The sequence below is a fragment of the Pinus tabuliformis genome, chromosome 6 (genome assembly GCF_031772625.1).
Source record: "Pinus tabuliformis cultivar Carrire ecotype Pingquan chromosome 6, CPIR1, whole genome shotgun sequence".
In the NCBI taxonomy this organism is placed as follows: domain Eukaryota; kingdom Viridiplantae; phylum Streptophyta; class Pinopsida; order Pinales; family Pinaceae; genus Pinus; species Pinus tabuliformis.
This window is the reverse complement of record NC_142292.1, coordinates 1,622,541,315-1,622,561,384: the sequence shown is the minus strand read 5'-3', so window position 1 is coordinate 1,622,561,384 and position 20,070 is coordinate 1,622,541,315. Positions and strand designations below refer to the sequence as shown.

At 38.2% G+C, this 20,070-nt stretch overlaps 1 protein-coding gene across 1 annotated transcript in view; it reads right to left on the bottom strand.

Annotated features, from left to right (window-relative positions):
* The window catches only part of LOC149265114 (protein LEAD-SENSITIVE 1-like), a 28,155-nt gene extending 16,287 nt beyond the window's left edge, over positions 1-11,868 (bottom strand). Inside the window, exon 1 of the mRNA XM_089391659.1 lies at positions 11,684-11,868. Coding sequence (XP_089247785.1) covers positions 11,684-11,777 — 94 coding nt within the window. The 5' untranslated portion in view covers positions 11,778-11,868. The remainder of the gene's footprint in view (positions 1-11,683) is intronic.
* Between the last annotated feature and the right edge of the window lie 8,202 nt (positions 11,869-20,070).

Here is a 20,070-nt window from a genome sequence, read left to right as displayed (position 1 = left end):
GTCACAATTGTAGCATTCTACATGGCTTAGGAATGGGGAAAAATGATTTTTGTGTGTGACAACATTCTTTTCAAACCCACTATTGTTGCCACCATGCTTATTTCTAGTCATCCTATGCCTTCTTGGGTCACTTCTCCCCAACAAATTTTGTTTTCTTGCAAACCTTCTACAATATTTGGCTCTATGGCCAAAATTGTTGCTGATCCAGGTGGATGTTGGTGGCCACCCACCTATCCCATTTGGACCCCCACAACTGTCTCTTTCAGTTTTTCAGTTTCCTTAATTATAGCACAATTTACTATTTTTAGCAGTTTTTTGGGTCCTAAACTTCCGGAGCCGTTTTGAGGCCCTAAACGACGTTTTTTTGGGAAATCCACCGCCAGCGATTTTTCTGATAAAAATCGTCTTTTCCGTCGTAGTCCTCGGAGAGATCTTTCCAACGGGCTATCATGCACGTCAAACGGAGATAATACGACCAAATCGCAACCCCAGGAAGTTGGCTGTCCAACTCACCCCAAAACGGGGCCCACAATTTGGCGTTTCATCTTCTAGGGTTAGGTTTTGGAATGTGAAGGGTTTTCCATTGTTTCTCAATAATAAATAGGCCTTTGAGCCTCATTGTAAACATAGTTAGAAACAGTTCAGAGGCATGTAGCCGACACATCTCTTCTCAGAGATAAGCTACCATCGCCCTAGCTGGGTTATTTCTATTTGTAAGCATATTTCAGTATTCTCCATTAATGAAATGAAGTATTATTTCCACTGCATCTCTGTTTTTATGGTTATCGCATCTCTGTATTTATGGTTATCTCTGTAATCTATTGCGTTCCTGCTTAAATCCGGCTCAGTGGTATCAGAGCGGTCTGCTTTTTCTTTGTTTTTCTTTGCATGTCCCCAACGAGGTCGGGATATAAGGAGGTAGGGCTTGAATTGGTCGAACCTTTGCAAGACCAGCCTTGCAAATCTCGACGACCTCCCATGGCAGATGAGAAGAAAGACGAGGGGGCAGGAGATCCTATCAGAATCTTGCTCGAAGAAGCCCTCGAGCGGCAAAGGAACGCGATGATGGATAGCTTTGCGCAGATCCTTCAGCGGCTACCCAGAGGCGATGCATCGGCTTCCAACAGCTACTCTAGAAACGCCACACCGTTTAAGGTACAAGTTAATTTTGAAATCCCCATCTTCGAGGGTCAAATAGACGCAGATGTCGTAGATAAATGGTTAAATCTGCTAGATGGGTATTTTTCTGTTCATGAATTTTCAAGTCGGGAAAAGTTTTTTTTCGCTCTTCTCAAAGCAGCCCCACACGTCAAGGACTGGTGGGAAACATACTGCGAGCAGAAGGATGAAAGTACAGGCTCACTGTTTTCAGCTGCCCCCACTTGGAATGACTTCCGGGATGCCATCAAGGAGCAGTACTACCCTGTCAAGAGCTATGAGGACAAATACATCAAATGGACCACACTGCAGCAGGGACGAGACCAAGATGTACCAGAGTTCACAAACATTTTTCATACCCTTCGCACACAATTGGGTATCAAAGATTCTGAGCTGCATCTGGTACTCAAATACCGTGGCTGCCTACACAGATACATCCAGGAAGAGATGGAGTTCTTGAACATCTCCTCACTCGGCAGAGCATACCGATATGCTGTCAAAATCGAGCAAAAGTTCAAACAGAAGAAGCGAGACTTTGGATCTGCAAATCCAAAGCCCAAAGGACAAAGCCAAGGCGGGGTGACCCAAGACAACCCGTCGAAGCCGCAAGAAAAGAACAACACCACGAAGCCGAAGAAGGACACAGGAAAGTGGTGTGAGTTCCACAAGAGTCCCACTCATAACACAAGTGAGTGTCGGACCAAGCAGTCACTGGTGGCCGAGTTGAAGGCTTCCGAATCAGATGCATGTTCCGACTCTGAGTCAGAACCCAACAAGGGGAATGACAAAGGGAAGCAGATCATTGATGCGGATCCCAGCGCCACTGTTGCTACTGCCAAGATCCAGAAAAATGAGCCCGAAGATCCAGAGGAGGGGGAACGTCTTTTCCACTCACAGATGTGGGTGAAGGGTTCACCGCTGCAATTCATTGTCGATAGTGGCAGCCAAAAGAACCTCGTTTCAGCAGAGGTCGTGAAGCGGTTGGGCCTACCAACTACGCCACACCCACAACCGTACAGTATCAGGTGGCTTCACGAAGGACGAGATCTCAAAGTTCACCAGCAGTGCCGCCTTCCCTACAGCATCAAGCCCTTCACAGATGAGGTATTGTGTGATGTTACACCTCTGGATGTTTTTGATGTACTATTAGGCCAGCCATACTTGTGGAGGCGACATGCTGTGTATAAGTGAAGGCCTCGCGCTATCATTATTTCTTTGGATAATTCATTATACAGGATACCAGAGGTAGCTCCACCTACCATCACCTCTTTGATCACTGCTAAGAAAGGCAGCAAGCTCATCTCACAGACTAGGAAATTTATTTTCTATCTGGTTCACTCCCAAAGTAAGGGGAAGATCGTTGCTACATCCATGACCCCCGCAAAGGGTTCCTCCACGCAGCAGCAGCAACATAGGGATACAGTCATGACAGAACACAGGAACAACTTCTCCTTACCCAGAGGGGTACCACACAAATTTCAGTTGTGCGAAAAAGTTTGGTTACATCTATAGAGAGGACGCCTTACCAGAACCGATCAGAAACTCAGACTGCTTCGACATGGTCCTTACACCAGTAACAAGGCTATGGGCAACAATGCTTTGAAGCACAACATTCCTCCATTCCTTCGCTTGCACCGATTGTTCAATGTGGACCATCGCCGACCATGCTTTCCACCATTTCTGGACACATCAGAGATTGCAGAACAGCTCACTAGAGACCCAGCTCAGCAGAAGCTTCCTCATCTTAGGGAGGAACTCAACGCAATGGGGACCATTGCTTCCTAAGGGGGGAGGAATGATCCAGGTGGATGTTGGTGGCCACCCACCTATCCCATTTGGACCCCCACAACTGTCTCTTTCAGTTTTTCAGTTTCCTTAATTATAGCACAGTTTACTATTTTTAGCAGTTTTTCGGGTCCTAAACTTCCGGAGCCGTTTTGAGGCCCTAAACGATGTTTTTTTGGGAAATCCACCGCCAGCGATTTTTCTGATAAAAATCGCCTTTTCCGTCGTAGTCCTCGGAGAGATCTTTCCAACGGGCTATCATGCACGTCAGACAGAGATAATACGACCAATTCGCGACCCCAGGAAGTTGGCTGTCCAACTCACCCCAAAACGGGGCCACAATTTGGCGTTTCATCTTCTAGGGTTAGGTTTTGGAATGTGAAGGGTTTTCCATTGTTTCTCAATAATAAATAGGCCTTCGAGCCTCATTGTAAACATAGTTAGAAACAGTTCATAGGCATGTAGCCGACACATCTCTTCTCAGAGATAAGCTACCATCGCCCTAGCTGGGTTATTTCTATTTGTAAGTATATTTCAGTATTCTTCATTAATGAAATGAAGTATTATTTCCATTGCATCTCTGTTTTTATGGTTATCGCATCTCTGTATTTATGGTTATCTCTGTAATCTATTGCGTTCCTGCTTAAATCCGGATCAGTTGTAAGAAAAACAATAGCCATAAAATGGATTTTGAGGACTAAATATACCTTTACTTTGAGTGCTTATTCCTTGAGGGGGAAAGGACCTCAGTTGGTTCTTCATGTGTCTTCCATGGTTGTTTGGATAGCTACCTTGCATTCTTCCTTTTTGTTGTGTAGCTCCCTTCCTCTATTCTCCTCAATGTTGTTGCTTAACATTATGTTGTTGTCTTTACTTCTCTTTTTGTTGTTGGTTTCCAAAAATTGTTTTCCTTTATTATTGTTGGGACCTTCAACTTCCTTTGTTCTATTGGAGCTTGATTCTTCTTTGTGGCCCAAACTATCCTTGATGAGAGGGGATCTCTACTTAGCAAACATCTTATCCAAGGCCTTCCTTCTCCTTTCAAGCTTCTAATATTGAGACAACTCTTTATTTTTCCTTTTTAGGACATGTCTCAATGAGACTACTTCATCTTGTAGTCTCTCATATAAGGCTTCCTTTTCAAGCAACTTATTCATTAACATTCCATTCAATATTAACCTCTCCTTGTTGAGCATTTAGGTCAACATTTTTTTTTCTCAACTTCTCATTCTCCAGCTCATATTCTTGTAGTTACTCCTTTTTCCTGGGGTTGGATTTGGATAGCTCATCGATCTCTTTTAGACAAGAGATGAGATTCTTCCTAAAGTATATCCTTTCATTCAGATCTTTTTCTTTGTTATCAAAGGTGCTAGCAGATCCACCACAAAGATCTAAATTCCTCTCTATGTACATGGAATCTTCCACAGGTCTGAGAAGTATTCCATATTCATCACTACCATGGCTACTCCTATCCTCTTCATGGGATATACTCTCTTCTTCTTTTTAGGATCCCTCATTTGCTATTGCTACTAAGGTAGGTCTATCTACATCACTTCTAGATGCATTTCTATATTCAAAACCTTGACATGAACATATAAAAGATAAATGGCCTATCATTTTAGTTTATCATAGAGCAATAGAATACCTTTTCAGCAACATTACCTTTCTTCTAATTCATCATCATCATCAACTTGAGAGTGATGACTAGTAGGTTGTGCATTAAGAGAAAGATCTCTAATATCCTTAGCATCTCTTTTATGGGATGGTTTCTTTGTCTTCTTCCTTGTCCTCTTCTATTTATGATTTCCAGCACCAGCGTTTGCATGTTTTGGTTCACTACTTGAGCAACAAGGTTCTTCAACCTTCTCTTGAGCCACGTTGCTATCTCTTCCATATAGACAATACGACTTGTCCCATTTTTTCTTTTTTCTCTCACTTTATGAACATCTGACTTTGATAACCCTTTCATGATAATCTCCTTGGCTTTTGCACTAAACTTATTCTTCTCTCCATATTCTTTAGAGAACCAAACATCTTCATTGATGACCATTAAATAGGCTCCCATTCTAATCCTTTAGATCTCATAATCTGATCCATTTAGAAATCGAACTTGCTTTGGTGATAGCCAAACTTGATTAGTCATTGTTTCCTTTTGATCTACCTTCAACTAGTTATGCTTTTCCTGAAGGAACCAGGATATGATATAAATTGTTTGAAACAATGTTAAAACTGAGAGGGGGTGTGAACTAGTATTAATGCTAATTTAAACTTTTATGCTAATTTATACTTTTATTCAAATTTGGCAACCATAATGTAAGGAATCAACAACATATCATGTGTGGCAACATAAATCAACACATGAACACACACGCACCATGAGAAACATACACAAGAGACACAAAGGTTTAACGTGCAAACCCTTATGGGAGAAAAACCACCAAAGCTTGTTTTTCATTTGATGTAAAAATAAGCTCCTACTCTATTACATCAATTTTTTTGTGAGCCGCCACTCATAGGAGGCACCAACTCCCTTTGATTATTTGCTAGCTCCCACTAGCAGGAAGCACCAACTTGCTTATTTTGTAGAAACCTGATCAACTTACCAGAAGCACCAACTTCATGAATTTATTGTAAGCATCAACTTGCAAATCATTGGATTTATGCAAGCACCAACTTGCAGGAGGCCCCAACCCCCAATATTTCTTCAGATACTCACTGAGATGGAAGCACCAAATCCTTGTAAGTAGGCTTCAAACTACACTCAGTATGGAAATAAATACACTGTAAATGACATCCACTTTGCTCATTTCCAGCTCTTTGTTCTCTCCTGTAGCCTTCACCTTACACAACCCACACAACACTTTGTTCTATGCTCACTCTAATCATTTTGCTCATTCAACAATAGCATACATTTACCTCTTTGGCCTTCAACACTTTTGTAGCATACTCAACACTATGTTATCTACAATTGGACCTCTTCTTCAAAAAATTTCAACCTCTCTCTTCAGCATAGGCACTCTCGACCTATCTCTGTAGCCCAAGCACTCTCAGCCTCTCTCTTTAGCATAGGAACTCTCGACCTTTCTTTGTATCCTAGGAACACTTGTCCTCTTCTTAGTAGCAGTCACCCCCGAAGCTCTCCACATAGCTCACTCGAAAATGCTTCCTTCCCGAATCACACTACTGCAATCCTTGGTTTTGTTCAACTACAAAACAAGAAACAATGTTATCTTTGTCAACCATCACTCTGCCATCCACACTATCGGAGAGCGTACTTCAACATGGCTTCTGATACTTCATAAGACATGATTACCTATTCAAACTCATAACTAAATCATGAATTGTTGTCTTGCTATATTTTCATATTACTCAGTCATTGCCCCTTCGTTAAATCACATAATGGGCACACAATGTTCTTCTATGTCGTCAATCAATTCTTTTACACCCAACAATCTTTTCAATTTAATTCTCCCTGGTGTGTAAGGAAACTCAGAGGTGGATTGTTTCCATTCAAGATAGGCTCAATTGATTATTCTACACAATCATGGTCCTTGTTGCCTTGACTCGATGTTTCTTGACAAGCACCACTGCCACCAATTTCCAAAGGTTTAGTTGTCGACCCATTAAAGCTTCGATAGTCATACATGGAAAATGGCCAATTTGGTGTAACAAACAAATATGGGGGAACTTCCCAAGTGAGCTTCTGACTCGTCCAAACTTCACGAATGCATGAATATGGTGCAATGCAATATTTGGAAACCCTGTTAGAAATGGAGGACTTCTCCCAAAGTTGTCAACCCATCCATCCAAGTTCCCAAACACTTTATTAAAGGCCCAAAACCATTTTAATTCCACCGCTGCAAAACATAACCTTTGTGGCCCCTTTTTAAATTATATTACACACTTTTTCAATTCTTCCAGAATGCTTTAAGCTCCTTTGTTGGTGCCTAGCCTTTCTTTTCCATCACAGGACTAGGTGTTATGACCTCTAGCTAGGCCTCTAGGTGCTAAACTTCTTCCCAAGCTCACAAGGGATTAATTCCTTTTATAAACTTATTCGCACCCTTGGTCTTCCGCTACATGTATCCTCGTGATGGCGCTTAGCCCATAGCTCTCAAACTTGACACTATTGTTTGTGCCTCCCTTGTAAACTTTTGGACTCCCCTAGGTAGGCTTATTTGTCTTGTGGGGTCCAACCGATGCATGCACCATCGATTAAAAAACTTGCAAGGTTGAGTTGTCCTGATGGGGTCCTCCCACAACACCATGGGCCAATATCATGGCTCCCAAGCTTAGCTATCTTTGACAATGGCCACGTCATCTTAACACCTAGTCAGCCTGACACTCCCTATGTATGCTGCTACAAAAGCTTTCAGGCTTTGACCAACAGAATGACTTCATGTTGATGTCACCTTTGACCAGTAATCTGTTGCCACCTATCCCACTATCAGAGAGGAGAGAGAAAGGGTCCCCAAACCCTGGTTTTGTGAGCAAAACCTTTATAGAAATTTCTTAAGAGTCTGGTCTCTTCTCGACTTACCACGTTGCCCAATGCTTGGAAAACCACCGTTGGTCAATACCTGTGGTTGCCACTCATCTCGACACCCCTTGTTAGATGTTTGTGGTATTGAGGGGGGGTGTCAAGATGAACCTCTATCATTGATCTCCAGTTCAACAGTTTGGACCTATTTCCATCTCGACACTCCTTTTGCCCTTAACTCTTTCACTTGCTAACCCATCATGACCTCTTCTGATGTCTATGGTGCTTAATCTTCCTCTAAACTTGCACGGTATTCAAACTCATCTTGCGTCATTTCAAGTCTTCGTTCTTTGCCTTGCATAAACCTTCTGGGGCACTCTCGTCGAGCCTACATGTAGGGAAGGCTCCACCGTCGACCAATCATAATGTTCCCTGTTGTTGTCAGGTGCACATCTGCCTGACACTTCCATCCCGACACTCACCTTCGCGACCCTTTAAAAACTTTCAAGACATATTCGTTGGGCTTAGTTGTAGAGTGGGCTCCACCATTGGCCAAACAAAACACTCCCCACTACAATGTTGTCAGACGACGTCTAAGAGGTCCTCTGTTAGCCATTGTGCTAAAGTGCTCCATTGTATTTGGCAAAGATGCCAAACTAGCATGCCACTAAAGGGTCCTTTAGCTACTTTTGGCACTGCAACTTTGACTCTGGAGGTCCTAACTTTGACTGTCGATAGCTTTTCATCTAGGAAGTCATTTGTAGACTTCAGTATACCGTTGGAAGGATCTTTTTAAGCACAATTCAATTGTGCCACATCCAGGGGCATCTGAGCTGCTCTTTTGATTAACAAATGCTTTCAAAGCATGGGCCTCCCAACAATCATAGTCATCATATCATGACTTCTTCAATAGTCTTGCTATTATGATGACTCTTTACAAGATATTACAATAGCCATGGGATTCCCCCTGAGCTTGGCACACCATGCACATTATTGCTAGCCCTAGTTGACATCATAGCTAGACTAGTGGACATCAATGCCAACGGTTGCTTCCACCAACCTCAATGCTAATCTAGTTGACGAGGCTAGTGGACAACAATACCAATGCTTGTTGCCACCTACCTCAATACTAATCTGGTTAACATCAATCCCAACACACTTGTAGCCACTAGTCATCCAAACAATGCCAATGGTTGAACAATATTTTAAAAAACTTTCTTAATTAAGGATGTATGTTATATGCTACATTTGATCCTATTTAATTATATTAAATAATCATTAAATCCACCTTTTATCTAACAGACTTTATATCTACACCTAATACAATATATAATAAGTTAGAGGTTCCATTGTAGAAATTTGATGGATTTTTATAAAAATAATAAAAAAAACACACTTATTTATGTTAGGCTATATAGTCATTAAAAGCACCCTTAAGATGCCAAACCTTATCTTTGCACCTAATGCAAAAGTATATTACACATTCCTTTAACTTAAAAGTTTTGTTTTAAAAATATAAAACATTTCATTATAAAAATAGAACTCGTTAACTATTAAAGGGTTATTAAATAATATTCTTACTCTAACGTCAAGTAAGATATTAATATCCAGAATTATACATTAACTATTATTTGAATAATAACTATTAATACATCAACTTACCACAATTATAATAATTATATTAAATTATATTGCTAAATCAATAAAAATACCACATACTATTCCATAAAAGTTGCACCAAACTTCCACTTTTTACTTACATTGGATGCATACTTCCACTCTTTACTTACATTGGATGTATTCTTTTAATCCTATTAACATACTTTTCTAATCAGTTTGAGACATTAATAAATATTAAGATAACTAATATACACAACTTTTATTAAAGCACCCGACATTCCATTACCATACCAAAATAGTTGGAGAAAACATAAAATGCAACAAAAGACTATTGCGAACAAAGATCACGGGGGCTTATATTCAAAGGTTTGATTGGTCTCAAAAACACCTGTAGTGTAAGGTGCGGCCTTTGGGGGAGCAATAAACACCAGCCAACGACCTAATTTTGACCTAGAGCAACAGTACGATGCATGAGGAGGTCATACTGCTTATAACAGCAACAGTACGATGCACGAGGAGGTCTTACTGCTTATAACAGCAACAGTACGATGCACGAGGAGGTCTTACTGCTTATAAGGAGTGTGATTTGTTTAATGATGGACGAAATTGCGAACCAGTACAACCAAGTGGATGGAAAACATCAAACAGCAAAAGCAATTAAACTTAAGCCTGCAGGAGATAAAGATATATCCACGTGTTTTAGGAAAACTGAACTGATTTAGCAATTTCCAATTTATTTACAATAATTCTGAAATAGGAGCCACTGATTTTTCATTTTCCGAATCATCCAACAATGAAGGAAAGAGCGCATTAATGAAGAAAAACACTTGTTGTAATGTGTTGCAATATGCATTTACCATTAAAACACTGAAATATGAAGAAAATTTTTCACACTATAAAGATAGCTATCTTTATAACTAGCGCTCATAGAAATCTTCATAGTGGCAATTAAATATTAAGAACAATCACCAAACTGCAAACAGTTAATTTTAATAGTTCGCAAATGCAAGTTCACAGCAAAATACACAACAGGCAGAGGAAAATCAATGTACATGGAAACATTATTTATCCTAAAATTCCAAAGGAATTGGATTCAGCCAGGCTGTTTTGTTATGCTTCTATCTATAGTTCGCAAATGCAAGTTCACAGCAAAATGCACAACAGGCAGAGGAAAATCAATGTACATGGAAACATTATTTATCCTAAAAATCCAAAGGAATTGGATTCAGCCAGGCTGTTTTGTTATACTTCTATCTATAGGCCATATGTTTTCTGATTAATCTCTAACCTCATCAACGAAGTGTCGGTAGCATGTAGCATTCCTCTTCATTTTCAGCCAAAGAATCCCTCGTCCCTCTTATAGGAACAATATATAAAAACAAAACAACATAGATGGCTTAACTAAGAGATAGCTGGAATGTCAAGCCTCTTTAACTTTTTTTATGTTTAGGAAAAATTATTATAATTTAGTTGTCAAATCCATTATTAGCTGTTATTGGCTAATGCAGGTTGATTTATCACTTTTATTCAAGGAAAACTAGGCTATCTAGTATTACTCCTTATCTGCAAATGCAGACTGATTTATCACTTTTATTCAAGAAAACTAGGCTACCTAGTATTACTCTTTATTGGCAAATGCAGGTTGATTTATCACTTTTATTCAAGGAAAACTATACTACCTAGTATTACCCTTTATGGGCAAATGCAAGTTGATTTATCACTTTTATTCAAGGAAAACTAGGCTACCTAGTATTACCCCTAGTAGTATGTAAAAATGCAGACTTTCACTCCTGTTAGATACTTTTGGATCTTAGGCCATTAACTTGTTTCTTTATCTGAGAAAAAAATATCAACTAAACAAAAACAGTTTCTTTTCTCTTTATATTTTTCAAACAAAAAAATCTTTTTAAAATAAGTAACTTTTATTTTTTATAATAACCTTTCTTATATTTATATTTAAAATACAATCATTAATGACATATACCAACCTAACTAGCTTCAGAAAGACATATTTTGGAATCCAGCAGATAAAGTGAATTTAGGAAAAAATTAACTTCTATCTATCTTATTCTTGAAATTTACGATGCAGATAAAAGGCAACATAACCCATACCTATTCTTGAAATTTACAATCCAGATAAAAAGGCAACATAACCCATGCCTATTCTATTCTATTTTAATTTTTTTTTAAATTTACAGTCCAGATAAAATATTCTTGAAATTTACAAGACTACATATAATAACCCTTCACACCAACAAGCGGATCTCTTTCATATTGTGCGGATCTAATTCGAATCATTCTGGGCAGCAAACCATAACCCAAACATTTCAAGGAAAAAAAGAACTTAACAGCTGCCTCTTCCAAAACCTAGGTTCCCCGTACCCAAAAATCCAAACGGGTCACAATTAGACCCATGAGATCTTCATAAAACCCAACTTAAAGAAAATGATAGCAAACCTCATTGCCATTAAAAATTTAAAAACAGGAAAATTCTGAAAACAATTTGGGTATCACACCATACATATCCATACATATGTCACAGAAGCAAGTCAGAACAAATGCATTACAACGCAGAAAAATCTGATACCTTCTCAGTAACTGTTTTGAATGTAAAGGTTATATTGAGGCGAGGAATTGTACCGTGGTGAGCATATGTGTAACCTGCCCTCCATGAGTAAACATGGTCCCCAGCTATGAGATCGCTTCTGTCCACCCTGTTGAAGAGAAAGCCCATTCTGATTAACTGAACTGAATCACAATGGATGGCGCAATGCAGAGGAGCCTGCCTCGGAGTCCCGCTGTCGAAATAGAATGCGCTGCGTTTTCCGATTTGCAGAAAAATGTAGGAAACTCTAGGTTTAAGCATGATTCATATAGGTACTATGATTGGACAGCGACGCCATGCGTAGAGGGACATTATCTATCACTTCAATCTTGGCATCAATCCCTGGAATTTTACAGTCGTTAACCTTGCATCAATTCCCATATTTACCGTATTATGATACCATTCCCGGGAATCTTGGCATCAATCTTAACATCAATCCCTACCTTATCGGAATTTTAAAACAAACCCACATTTCAAATTTCATGGTTATTTATGTTCACAATGTCACGGAAGCATCTTGACAGTTGTGTAAAACAATTTTGCCCTTTGCAAACAATATTGCATTCACATACAACAAAGTTATTAATGCTGCAAGTGACTAATGTTGCCTCAGCAGTCTGATATTCTCACGCTATCCTCCCATGAATTGATTGATACATCCTGATCCCCTCATTGCTATGAACGTACCACGCCCATCCACAGCCATTCCATTCATTCCTCGATGGTTTTGACAATATTATCCGATCAATTGACTGATCAATCTTCTCATACCTTTCCTCCTGATATTCTCCCACATATCAATTCACTGATCCATCCCCTGCTTTGAGAATATATTCCGAGAGAAATCCATTCTCGTACATTTCCTCCTACACGACCTTCACATATCCATTCACTGATCCATGCCCCGCTTTGAGAATAAATTCCGAGAGAAATCCATTCTCGTACATTACACGACCTTCCAATGAATTTCCTGATCCATTACCTCATTCTCATGAATGATGAGCAAATATGTCACACATACATCAAGTATACCACCATGAAGTCATGAATCCATCGCCACATTGCTATGCATCCATTACAGAACCCTCTCACTGCTATGAGCATTCACGCCACACATACATCCATTACAAAATGTCACGCACATGCATATTCTCATACATTTCATCCTGCGTTCTGACATTGTAACACTATCTCCTCATCGATAACACTATCTCCTCATCAATTCACTGATCCATCTCATTATAGTTTTTATTACTGAGCCGTTTCCATTTTATGGAAGGCAAAGGTTTTTATTTCTTAGTTAAGAATTAATTTACATCAACTTGTTGAAATATGGTGGTGGAAAAAGTCTAAAAAAGCTTGGGAAGCATTGGTATATACATTTTGCATCTCTGAAACAGTAGAAGCAAAAAAACATTTCAATTTGAAATATAATACCTTCAAAAGCATTAGAAAAAATTAGGAGAATATGAGAATGTTTCTGTCTTAGTAGAAATAGCGATGGTGTCCGGCTATAGACGCTCCGAAGCGTATATGACTGAATTTGTATATTTGGAAGAGTTGTAATTTCTTGTTTAAGAAAATAAAATTAAATATATGTATTTCTAAATTCAATGAATACCGATGATTTTTAAGCGTTAACGTGTATATATGGAAAAGTTTAAGATGAGTAAATTAATTTATAAAGAAAAGGGAAGAGTATGCCAAAAATTAAAGGAAAACTGTATGTTGACATCAATAAGATTCATTCGATGTTGCTTCATTTGAGATTAACTGTATGTTAATAAGGGAAAACATTGGATGTCCTCCTTCCCCAAAGTCCATTCTCATAACTGATACAGAAATATGATTACGGTTTGATCGCTAAAGCTTTTTCTGATATTTGTTTAATTCACTGTCAGCTAAAACCACAGATTGTCAAAACTGTGATTCGATCTGAGCTTTTTGTAATCTTTATCTTTGTTTAATTCACTGTCAGGGGAAATTTCAGATTGTGAAAATTGTTGGAAATTTCTAGTAATTTCAAACACAAATTAACTGAACACAGAGCAATGCTTTGTTTTGTCCACAGGATCTTATGCGCAGGGAAGCCAAAAAAATTTCTAAGCAAAGCAGAGTTTTTCAACCAAAATAAACTTGTATTAATTCATAAACTGTCTGATACAAATTTCTTCATCGGGATTCACCAAGCACTTTCACAAAAAAGAAATTACTCTGCCTCTTTTACAAATAATTTTACACTGCTGTGTAAAATCTTCCTTCACTGCTATGTGAAAAGTTTTTACATTGACTGCTGTAAAAATAAAAATTCCTTACATGGGTTTACTGCTAAAAAAACTTTCACATTCACTTCTGAGTGAAATTTTTTTCATTACATTCATGGGTTTTCACATTACATATTCAATAAAAAAAATTTACATTCCATTCCCATTCGTTTCAACGAACAACTACAAGCACCTGTAAGAAGAATCCCAAATTTCATTCACTGTCGGGAGTCTTTCTTCATTTCATCCCTGCTCTTGTTTCAATTTTTCATTGCATTGGTTTCGCACTGCTATGCTCTCCTATTTTTCTCCTTCGCTGCTGCGAGCCCCTTCTCTTTTCATCTCATCCCTGCTCTGGTTTCAATTTTTATTTTTTATTTTTTCGCACTTCAGTGCTCTCCCCTTTCCACTTCATTACACACTCAATTCACATACAAATGAGTGCACACTCAAAGCATTACAAATATGAATGCATATCTTATGCACTGCTGTGCATCTCCCCTGATTTCTATTCGCTGCTGCGAACCCAGTTTCTTTTCATTCCATGTGCAATAAAACTCATATGCAAATGAGCACACACAAGAAACATATACCAAAAGCATTAAAGATAGGGCGTTGACTTGCCCATACCATTCTTTAAATTCGCCATGCTTCCGTGCAAACAAGACTTAAAAACATTTACCAACTTTTACCTGCAATTTACGAAACATCATGAATCACATTAATTCCTTCACGTGGGCGATCAGACAAAAGTTCAGGCAGGTTGAAGGAGATCCTGGTCCGTTGACTTGATCGGACGCACCTAACTCACACAACTCAAACGATGTTTACCGCCCGGGGAATGGGCAGTTTTGGAGACGTACACTGGACGCGTGTCATTTAGTCGGGGTGTTCGGAGGCCCTTCGAGAAATACCACTTATGACAAAAGGCGGTGCGGGGAAGTCTTCGTGGTTTTCTTCAATGGTTTTGCAGTCGCCGTTTACAGGCAGCTTCCGGCAACGCTGCACGGCAGTTGGAATTAATATTCCAACACTCCCCTTTAATTTCAACTGCTGGGCATTCAGTCATACCCAAACATTTCCTCAAAAATTCAAAGCTTTTCTGGTCCAATGGCTTTGTCAAAATGTCTGCAACCTGTTCCTGAGTCCTGCAATGTTCTAAGACAGTTTCTCCATTGCTCACCAATTCCCTAATGTAATGAAATCTTGTGTCAATGTGTTTCGTTCTCTTATGAAACACTGAATTCTTGATAATGCAATAGCTGAGCTATTGTCACAAAAAAAAATCACTGTTGCTCAAGGATGATTTTAGGGGCAAATGTTCGCCCTTTGGCGAAATTAAGGGGTTTTAAATTTTTAGTGGGCGAATATTTTGTACCATAGTACATTTTTACAAATCACCTCAAATAACCCACCTTATTTTAAGGGAGAGGGTAAAAAAGGTAAATTTAGCCCTTGAAATTAGGACTTACAACCTTCCATTCGCCCATTTAGTTTTATTTAAGTGAATCCTATGGGCCAAATACCATATTTATAAAAGAGGCATGGTAAATTAATAAGAATATAAATAAATGAGAGGTATGGTAAATAAATAAAACATTTTTTATATTTACTCCATAAGTCACCTTATATACATGTAAGGGTGTAAACAAATAAAAATATAAGTAAAGTGGAGGTATGGTAAATAAATAAAACGTCTTTTTATACTTACTCAAAAGGTATAGTAAATAAATAAAAATATAAATAAACTAGACGTATCGTAAATAAATAAAACCTCTTTTTATATTTAGTCCATAACCCTCGTTCTATTTATGAAAGCTCAAGAAAGAGGTTTTATTTAAGTGAATCCTATGGGCCAAATACCATATTTGTAAAAGAGTTATGGTAAATTAATAAAAATATAAATAAACGAGAGGTATGGTAAACAAATAAAACATTTTTTTACATTTACTCCATAAGTCACCTTATATTTACGAACACTCAAAAAATGGGTTATATTTAGGTTAAACCTATGGCCAAAATACTATGGGACAAATACCATGGACTAGATTATTATTAATACCATGCAAAAAACCATTATTAACCCTAATATTAGAATTAATAAAACTAAAAATGGCACATGGTATTGACCCATGGTATTCACCAAAATGGCACATGGTATTGACCCATGGTATTCACGTGGAATGTAGCCTATTTAAATGGGGGAATTAAACCAGCATGTAGCCTATGCTAAGATTCACTAGGACTTTACAAAGTTTTATTATTTAGTGAAAGACTCGCCAAGATCTTACAAGATTTTATAATTGAGTAAAATATTCGCCATGCCTCGTGAGAGATACGCCAAAACATTATATATACATATTATATTATTGATAAAATCGCCTTCCACTTTTCCTATATACCATGGAGATTCGCCAATTTATTATATTTATAAATTTAGGGGGGGTTCTTAAAATTTTCCCTGCTATTGCTTTTGCTTGCTCTTGGCTTAAGCTCCTTAACATCCTTCTCATCCAAACTACTTGGCATGTTGCTGCTATAGCTGCCACATATTCAGCCTCTGCTGTAGACAACGCCACAATAGGCTGTTTCTTAGAAGCCCATGAAATGGCTCCTAAACCCATGTGAAGAACATAACCGGATGTGCTTTTCCGATCATCTCAGAATCCTTTTTGCTGCCTGTTTCAAAAAAAAAGTCTTCCTCTTAACAGAGGGATTACAAAACTGCTGTTACAAAAGAGTCTTCCTCACATAGAGGGATTCTCCAAGAGATTATGCTAAAGAGCATCTTCCTCTTAACCAGAGGGATTTACCAGTCTATGCTGAAAAGCATCTTCCTCTTGGCAGAGGGATTCACCAAAGACAATAGATCTTCCTCTTAACAGAGGGATTCACTGGAGATTATGCTGAAGAGCATCTTCCTCTTTAACAGAGGGATTCACCAAAGACTGCTTCAAGTGCAGTTCCAAAACAAAATAAACTTCACTGTCTCTTCTGAAAAATACTATCTCTCTGTCTTCAAAATTAACACTGCTGAAGCACTGCTGTGTCTGCACTGTTGTGCATTTTTCAAAAAACAAAATACTCTTTCTCTTCTAGAACAATTACTCTATCCCAGCTTACAAATTTACATTGATGTGTGTAAATATTTATTACATTCACTGCGGTTGCATATATTGCATTTCAGTTCAATGAACAACACACTCACTGCACTTACATTTACTGTTGTAAAGAAAATTTTCTTTTACATGTGTTGCTGCCCATTACATTTCGTTTCTTCAACAAAAAAAATCTTCATGCTGCTGCATTTTTCATATTCACACTGCTGTGTGTTTTTACTACATATTCTCCAACAACAAAAACAAGACTTACATTACCCTTTTCACTGCTGTGTGAAAAATTTCATGATTGCATTGATGCATGCTTCCGTTTTCTACATTACATGCTCCTCCTTCATTTTATGTGTTCTCAAAACAAATACTCGAGCTGCTGCACATTTCACATTTTTCTTCAACAACAAAAAACTACCTCACGTTGCTGCGTGGATTCCCATTTCTTCAAAGGACTACACTGCTGTGTATATTCACTCACGCTTCCCTCACATTACATTAAAAACTACATTCCATTGCTATGCATTTCAATGCATGTGCTCCACAAAAAAATTTCCATGCCGCTGTGCATTCTAATCCATGTGCTCCACACACAGAAGTTTCCACCCTGCCCCTGTTCTATGTTCTGCCTTCGTACTGCATTTCAATGCATTTCAATCTCCCAACAAAACAAAATTTACATAACTCTTTTTAACTGCGGTGTGAAAAAATAAAATTTACTTTTACTGCTGTAAAAGTCTTCTGGTTTCATTTACTCTGCTCAGGCTGTTACGTTCTTCACTTGCTTCACATTACTTGCATATCTTCACCAAGACAACAGATCTTCATCAAAGAATGACTGTTAATATAGTTCAGCAATAATGATCAAGAATTTCAAGCTCCCCCTAACTGTATGCATTGTCTCCTTTTGGCAGAGTCTTCTCAAAAGAAACTTAGATCGGCTGGAGAGCTCAAGGGACTTTCGGACTGTATTTCCTTCCTTCTCCATACTTGTGTAACTTTCTTCTTTTGCATGGTTCTAGCTTGTGTAAGAGCCCATGTTAAGTTACAATCACGTGCCATATGCCCAATGTTATGACACTTGAAACATTCTATATTGTTCATGAATAAGATTTCATGATTTCTTCCCATAAAATTGTTTCTTGGAGATTGTCGGAGACCATAACATCTATCTCTATGAAATGCTCTACAGTCTTTTGCCATATGACCAAAGTTTGAACAAGAATAACAATAACCAAAAAATGAACTTTGGTACCTGGGAGATGGAGGTTTCTTTGATGTATTTTTGAAGCTTTTCTGCCTTGAGATCCTTTCATGATAACCATTGCCTCTTGCCTCTTTGACATCATCAACATTTCTTCTTGAAGCTGGTTTTCTATTTGGAGTAGAATTTCTTCTATTGTAGCCTTGATCTTTCTCCTTGCCTTTTCTTGAACTAGGAGCATCACAATTTCTTTCTGCCTTCTTCACATCTCCTTTGCTTAAAGCATTTTCATTCTTGCTCGAGGGTTTACCTGCATACCCGAGTCCTGATTTATCAGATGGAGATCTGTGATAGTTGAGCATGTCATCGAAGGCTTGAGAGCTCTTCATGATTTTGTTCATCCCTTCAACCTTTTTCCTGAGGAGGACAATCTCTTCTTCCAATCTTTCACACTCATTATTCTTCTTTGAAAGTTGTTCCTCAGTTTCTTCCTTGCTACGAGTAGCTTCAGCTGCTATTATCTTAAGGGAGATAATATCAGACTTCATTTCTTCATTCTTTGCTTGACTGCTCTCCATTTTCTTCTCAGCTTCTTGTGCATGTTTCCTGGCTTCTTGTAATTCAGATTTAAGGGAGGAGACCTCTACCTTGTACTGTCCAATCTCTTCTACAAGTTTGTTCACTCTCTTGTGCCTTTGTTCAAGTTGACATGACAAGATATCTTCCTGCTTCTTTGCTTTATTCAATTGATTTGTCATGGATATGACTTCTTCATAATGCTTCCTTTTGCTTTGATCAAGTTCCTTCTTAAGCTTGGTGAGTTCTTCATCCCTTTCTTGTACTTGAAGCTTGATGAGGTCAACCTTCTCATTTTCAGCTTCTATGATGGGTTCAGAATTTCCTTCTTGACTGATGGTCATGGTCAGTGCTCTCTTTGCATGAAGGTCATGAAGTCTGTCCCATATATCCTTTGCTGATGAATATTTTCCTAGATTCTTCTTTACAGAATCAGGAAATCCATCCAAGATTGTCTTTGCTGCTTTTTCATTGTACTCCTTGGATTCTTTACCCATCCTGCTATCATCAATCACTGATTCCCAAATTTCAATCCCTTGAGACTCTAAGAAAGTCCTAATTTTTATTTCCCATATATAAAAGTTCCCATTGAACCTTGGAGCCTCTAGTAGAATGTTTTCAAATTGATTGTTTTCTATTTTAGTAGTAGAGGGAGACACATCCTTAGGAGGATTGGAAACTTTATTCTTTGACCTTGCCATTCTTAACTATGCTTCAAATACCTGATTATGTATTTAAAATGATTGATTGTTTCTTCAACAGCAACACAGAAAATTAATTTGAGAAATACTTTGGATTCTTTTGCCTGAGACTTCACTCTGCTAGAGAAGTTGTTGCAGCAAAAAACTCCTTCCTTTAGCTTCTTTGTCACCTTCAAAGAGCCTGGATCATCTCTGATACCATGTTGGAAATTTCTGGTAATTTCAAACACAAATTAACTGAACACAGAGCAATGCTCTGTTTTTTCCACATGATCTTATGCACAGGGAAGCCAAAAAAAATTCTGAGCAAAGCAGAGTTTTTCAACCAAAATAAACTTGTATTAATTCATAAACTGCCTGATACAAATTTCTTCCTCTCTCTCAGAGGGATTCACCAAGAAATTTCACAAAAAAGAAATTACTCTGCCTCATTTACAAATAATTTTACACTGCTGTGTAAAATCTTCATTCACTGGTATGTGAAAAGTTTTTACATTGACTGCTATAAAAATAAAAATTCCTTACATGGGTTTACTGCTAAAAAAACTTTCACATTCACTTCTGAGT